We start from the raw sequence: 7,405 nt of genomic DNA on the forward strand, positions 1-7,405 counted from the left end.
ATGAAATCTGCTCAAACATGAATCTGAGCTCTGTTCTACGTTTGTATCCTGTTTTGTCCGAGACTTTGTGTTGTGTTCCCTGGTAGGACACTCATTGCTGGCAGCCAGGCACCATCTAGTTGTTCTGGTCTCAGGCTGGTGCAGTCTCTGGTTCATGTACTCCTTTAGTACTTTGGGCTCATATTTTCTGTGTGTGTTTGGTTTTCTTCATTCTCCTTTGTTCCAAATGGGATGGGATGAAGAAGTTTTGAAATAGGGTTGATGGTTGCACAACATTGTGAATGTAACTAATGCATTTGTACACTTAAGTTGTTTAATATGGCAAAATTTATTTTTACATGTGTTTTACAAGAGTTTTTAGATTCACTTATAAGAAACAAAAACAAATTATGCCTACTTGGTTCATACAAAAAAGATATAAGAAACTTCGATAGATTCTGCACCCTCTGTTATAAAAACAAAACAAAAATGAGATGCCATATTTTTCATAGTTTTGAAATTGACTTTATTTTTAGAGACACGAGTATTTACTGAAAAATTGTGCATCAAGTACAGAGTCCCCTTGCATCCCACCTACACCCAGTGTTTCTCCTATTGTTAACATCTTGCATTTCTGTGGTGTGGGGTACGTTTGTAACAACTGGCACATCAATAGTGAGATGTGGTTTTTAACTAAAATACAGATTTCATCAGGGTTCACTCTTTGTGTTAGGTTTTGACAAATGCATAATGTCATGAGTCCATTATTACATATCCTACAGCATAGTTACACAGTTGTTAAAATTCCCTGTGCTCCACCTATTCGATCCTCCTCCCTCTCCCCAAATCCCTGGCAGTCAATGATCTTTGTACTGCCTCTACACTGCATACTTTTCCAGAACCTCATAGGCTTCGGATCACACAGGATGTAGCCTTTCTAGACCGGCTTCTTTCATTTAGTTTGGATTTGAGATTCTTCCATAACTTTTCCTACCTTGATAGCTTAATTATTTTCATCACTGAATAATACACCATTGCATGGATGTCTCACTATTTGTTTACACATTTACCTATTCAATGACATTTTGGGTGCTTTCAATTATTGTAATTATGAAGAAAGCTGCTATAAACATTTGTGAGCAGGTTTTTATATGGATATATGTTTTTAACTCATGTGGATAAATATCTAAGAGTGTTACTGCTGGATCAGAATGGGAGGCCTGTCTTTAGATTTCGAAGGAACTGTCAGCTTGTATTCCAAAGTGGAATTCCCATGGAATACAATTTTTTTCAAAAAACACTCTTAAACCAAATACAAGAAGAGTGTATTTCATTGTATGCAAAATAACATCCATAAAAATATTAACAAATATAAAACCACATTCGCTCCTGGCTATTCCCTACAGGCTTATTTGTTATAGTCAAGGACTTTCCAAAAGGTAAAATTTAGTTTGGACTGAGAAAGTAACAAACACTGATGAGGACAACCCCATAGTGAAAATGAAACTTTCATAGGCACAAAGGAATTCGAATGACCCCTTCTTGGAGGTAGTACTGCTTTGTTACACACTGAGAAACTTTGTTCTTTTATCACTGACTTTCAGAAATTTGCTGTTTGAAATTATATAATTAAAGATGAAACACCTCCCTTTTGACAGGGTAGTCTCTCCACAGTGAGATCTTATATGTGATGTGAGGTGTGATGAAGAAGGAAAGGCTTTCTCACACTCCTTACATTCCTAAGTCCTCCACTATGAGCTTTTATATGTCTTCTGAGGGAAGAGAAATCACGAAAGGCCTTCCCACATTCCTTACATTGATATGGCCTCTCTCCAGTATGAATTCTTCTATGTGTCATGAGGCCTGAGGACTGCCTAAAGGCTTTCCCACATTGCTTACATTCATAAGGTTTCTCTCTACTGTGAGTTCTTATATGTGAAGTGAAGTTAGAAGAATACCTAAATGTTTTCCCACATTCCTTACATTCATAAGGCCTGACACCAGTATGAGTTCTCATATGTGAAGCAATTCCTGAAGAGTAACTAAAGGCTTTCCCAAATTTCTAACATTCATTAGGGCTGTCCATTGTGAGTACTTATATGTGTAGTAAAGGATGAAGCCTGACTATAGGCTTTCCCACATTCTGTACATTTATATGGCTTGTCTCCACTGTGAGTTCTTCTATGACTAGTGAGATGTGAGGAACACTTAAAGGCTTTTCCACATTCCTTACATTCATAAGGCCTTTCTCCACTGTGAATCCTTCTATGTACAATGAGGTATGAGGATTGCCTAAAGACTTTCCCACATTCCTTACATTCATAAGGGCTCTCTCCACTGTGAGTTCTCATATGTGAAGTGAAGTTAGAAGGATACTTAAACGTTTTCCCACATTCCTTACATTCATAAGGCCTGACACCATTATGAGCTTTCCTATGTGAAGCCATCGCTGAAGAATAACTAAAGGCTTTCCCACATTCCTTGCATTGATATGGCTTCTCTCCAGTATGAATTCTTCTATGTGCCATGAGGTCTGAGGCCCGCCTAAAGGCTTTCCCACATTGCTTACATTCATAAGGCTTCTCTGCACTGTGAATTGTTATATGTGTAGTGAGGGTTGAGAGCTGACTAAAGGCTTTTCCACATTCCTTACATTCATAAGGCCTCTGCCCATTGTGAGTTCTTATATGGTTAGCGAGGTTTCCTGAGTGACTAAAGGCTTTCCCACATTCCTCACATTCATAAGGCCTCTCTCCACTGTGAGTTCGCATATGCGAGGTGAGCTGTGAGGGATCTCTAAAGGCTTTCCCACATTCCTTACATTCATATGGCCTCTCTCCAGTATGAATTCTTCTATGTGTCATGAGGCCTGAGGACTGCCTGAAGGCTTTCCCACATTGCTTACATTCATAAGGCTTCTCTCCACTGTGAGTTCTTCTATGTGAAGTGAAGTTAGAAGAATACCTAAATGTTTTCCCACATTCCTTACATTCGTAAGGCCTCTGTCCATTGTGAGTTCTTATATGTGTAATAAGGGATGAAGCCTGACTAAAGGCTTTCGCACATTCTGTACATTTATATGGCTTGTCTCCACTGTGAGTTTTTCTATCATTAGTGAGATGTGAGGCACACTTAAAGGCTTTTCCATATTCCTGACATTCATAAGGTCTTTCTCCACTTTGAATCCTTCTATGTACAATGAGGTTTGAGGATTGCCTAAAGTCTTTCCCACATTCATTACATTCATAAGGCCTCTCTCCAGTGTGAGTTGTTATATGTGTAGTGAGGTACGAGGGCAAACCAAAGGCTTTCCCATGTTCCTTACATTCATAAGGCCTCTCTTCACTGTGAGGTCCTAAATGTGCAGTGAGGGCTGAGGAAAAATTAAAGGCTTTCCTAAATTCCCTACATTCATAAGGCTTATCTCTGTTATAGAAAAGGAGGGATAAAGGGTCACTAGAAGAACTTTCTTTACATTCACCCTTGTGACCTCTCACATGTGTCCAAAAGGACGAGAAACTACAGAAATCTTTCCCATACTCATTACATTTATACTGATTGTCACTAGTGAGTGTTGTCACAGGATTCTTAAGAGTTGAGATACAAATGAAATCCTTTCCACATACCTCACACTTATGGAGTTTCTTTCCACTAAGAGGTCTCATAGGAGTGGTACCACCACAGGCTTCTCTAGATGTAATAAACTGACAGGTATGGTGGTTATGTGATGAGGGATCCATGATGGCTTTTTCACAGTCAGAGCATTCAAAAGGATTTACTTCTGGAGGATTTCTTTTCTGCACGGTAAGATTTGGAATCCGCCTGAAGGTTTTCCCACACGCATTGCCTTCGTTACTTTCACGGAGGTTTTCTACTGTATGAATTCTGTTAAAAACAGGCAACATGTTGTTGGAAATCAATTATTTCCACTTCACCATTACCTGACAAAGCGAACATGCAATTTTTGGCTTGACTTCTCTCCTGTTTCATACTTCAAATCATCTAGCAGAAATAGTACCATAATTGTCACTGTTTTTCTAAAATATGAGGCTTTCTGATCATTGTGTGTAAGTGAAATATGTTTCAAATACTCAATGTCTGACACACATTTATGAAAAAGTTGTGAAAATTCTCTGAACACGTAAGTTTTCAGCAAACTTTATACATACACAATATACGTACACATATATATATTTATATATGTATAAGCACAGATCAGGGCTTCAAACTGGTTTGTATTGCTTCAACAACTGCCAACGTAAATAACGGCAGTGTTCACGTTGGATATCTGTTGCCCATCGGATTTCAACCTGTGTTGGGAACAAACCACAGAGCCCTGAACAAAGATGGCAGCCAATCTCACAGCTTTCAATGTGCATCGATCCCCACAGTACTGTCAATAATCCGATCTGTATGAATTCGAAAAAGTTTCAGGAACCTGCTGCAGAACACTCAACAACAGGACTGTGACGAGCAACACACATTCAAAGCAGTGTAGTGGGACATCGTCTTTGTGCAGGGCACTGCCAACTATTCTCTGCTCACGTCAAAATCCAACAGGCAACAAGTTTGGTATCTAAGCAATGTGTACACCGTCCTTCTTTATGTTTGCAATTACTGAACTGTTCCAAAACAGTTGGAAGCCTTGGTATATACAGATCAGCATACGAATGTGTATTTTAACGTCATCACAACTTAGGATTTTCTCGAGAAGCACCGTTTTCTCTTGTTTCAATGACACTCACCTCAGACGTCTCTCTTGGTTTTTATGATCATCTTTATTACTGTGTGATTCAGAGATTTCTCCTAACATGGAGGACCAGGTGTTATTTTTTATGTATCCCACCATTATATCTTTGCCGGGTAACTTTTCTCCATCCTTAAGGTTTCCAAAGTCTGACCCAATAATTCAAGTTGAGGTTCGCAATATGAAACAAATGGAAAGAAATTATTCGGGGAAAAAAGACCACTGTTAATAAAGACGTAGCCACATTTCACTGTTTCAGCACTTTACCAATGGTTTAGAAGCAGTTTACTAGGACATACTTCTATGAACTTTGACAGTGACGGAGACATGAACAAGTGTAGTTAGAGCTAAGTAGAAATATACTGGACACGATATACATGTAACATTAAAAGAGGAAAAGGATCCGCATAACCACAAGTGTGAAAGGATTGCTAAAGTCAGAAAAGCAAGCTCAGGTTTCTGTGAAGTTGTGTCTCTGGGAAAACAAATGTGTAGAGCTGACATGGTGCTCATGAAGAAACACTTATCATGAGGGAAGACAGTGAAGAGTAATGAGGAGTTCCTTGACATTGAGGCAATACTTTGCTCTTCAGGGTCTCTAAAGACAGACAGGTGTGGGTCGATTTGCAGCAAAATAATCATGTCAAACTTGTAATCAACACAGTAATACTCTACACGGTCCCCAAATACAATACTCTCTGTGCCCCAAAGTGACCCCTAAAGCCAGTGCTTACATTTACAACACTGAAAGAGCCTCAAGGTTTTTAATCACAAGAGAAATGAAAGCTAAGTATAATACATACTGCTTTGTGTTCACGGAAAGCCAAGATACATGAGCTCTATGGGCCAAAGGACCATGCCTCCTTTATTTAATGATTTATTCTCATTCCTCAGCCCAAATTCTGCAGTAAACTTAATGAGTAAAATAGTTTTCTTCACTAAAGGAATAATAGAAAACAGAAAAAAAAAAAAAAGGAATCTGGTCTTACCTACTGAGGCCAGGTTTCTGAAGGTTTCGATCATCACATCTCTGTAGAGTTTCCTCTGAGTAAGATCCAGCAAAGCCCACTCTTCCGGGGTAAAGACCACAGCCACATCCTCAACAACCACTGAGTCCTAAAACATTGACACATTCTGCATCAGCGAGGTACCATGGACTTCAGTGTGTACAAGAATGAAGGGTGAGGCTGACATTCCTGGGGAACAGAGGATTCTTAGGGATTTGACACAAGGTTCTGTGTACTATCAAGGTCTACTCTACGGTATGGCCATCAGCCTCGTCCCTTCACTAACTACATTCACTTCCTCACTGATTGCTTTCTGTCTCACAGACTTCCAGCACTGAAATTATCTCTCTACAGCTCGACTGCGACCAATTGCAGTCGTATTCTCCTCTCTCTTTACAGTCTGGAATGGTTAGAAAACATAGCAGACATTAGAGAAATGCTCTCATTCAGATCTTCACTTCCTTCTGAACAAAGAATTACCACTCCTTCCGTAAGCCCTACCAGAACACACTCAACAAAACATAAAGCACCGGGTGAAGACAGGATGATGTATAGTAACTGGTAAACACTGCAGAATGGCAGTTTTGCTTTTGTTTCTCACAACCATGGGAGGACCAGGGGCCAATTATCGACACACTGGCAACCCAAACACTGAGCTGGTCATATTTTCTTCAACTCTTAGAGATAAGTATGTGGCTGATTCAGGTCAGGAAACTCTCATTGAAGAGAGAGCACCAAGGCCCAAGGTGGGAATGTGACAGGTCCACAAACACAGTCTAATGTTAGAAGAGGACAAGGAGCAAAACATCTGCAGAAACAACAACACCACACCCTTGTGTTTGCTCAGTGAGAAAAGGTTACCATTTCCATCTGGAAACCCTGGTGGCATAGTGGTTAAGTGCTACGGCTGCTAACCAAAGGCTCGGCACTTCAAATCCGCCAGGCGCTCTTTGGAATGTCTATGGGGCAGTTCTACTCTGTCCTATACGGTCGCTAGGAGTCGGAATGAACTTGATGGCACTTGGTTTAGTTTTTGGTTGGGATGACTGTAAAACATGCTGAACGTAATCAGTGTCACCAAACTATACCTGTAAACGCTGTTGAATTGACAAACATTTTGTTAGGTATAAATTCTACCACAAAAAAATTAATTTTATAAGTAAGCTGAAATGCAGATGGTTTACAGGTTAAATTGCCCTTGGAGCCTAGGAAATAGACTTACACACCAGCCCTCTAGGGGCTGTGCTTCAGAATTCTCTCACATTCGCAGCCCCTGGAAGGCACCTAACCATGACTACCTGAACCCTGACCACTGGAATCCCCTGGTCTGTAAGAGTGACCTTTCTGAAACAGTAGGAATCCGTTGGATTCCTCGTGTCAAGAGGAGAGAAAAGGCTGCTAAAAGACACCCTCAGTGCTAAAACAGAGTAATTTTAGAGAAAGAAGACTCCTCTTGTCAGGGAAATGGTGACGTGAGCAGCCTATGTCATCTCTAATCCATCCTGGTATGATGGGGTCACAATAACTTTGAACCAGAGCCCAAATCCAAAGTTCTCCTCCACTGCAGTGGGCGAGCTTATATATTTTAAACTCATCAAAAACCCTGATATTTATTATAGAATAATGATGAAATGTCCCATGTACTGAGCAACTGTGATTTTTCTTTCCCGAC

General features: G+C 40.1%; 1 protein-coding gene across 1 annotated transcript; it reads right to left on the bottom strand.

Annotated features, from left to right (window-relative positions):
• Positions 1–2,051: 2,051 nt before the first annotated feature.
• Positions 2,052–3,884, bottom strand: LOC135228873 (zinc finger protein 345-like). The gene has a single exon (XM_064278018.1). It carries the CDS (start codon positions 3,882–3,884, stop codon positions 2,052–2,054), a length of 1,833 nt encoding a protein of 610 aa, XP_064134088.1.
• Positions 3,885–7,405: the final 3,521 nt, after the last annotated feature.

This window comes from Loxodonta africana, chromosome X, assembly GCF_030014295.1.
Source record: "Loxodonta africana isolate mLoxAfr1 chromosome X, mLoxAfr1.hap2, whole genome shotgun sequence".
NCBI classification, from domain to species: Eukaryota; Metazoa; Chordata; class Mammalia; order Proboscidea; family Elephantidae; genus Loxodonta; species Loxodonta africana.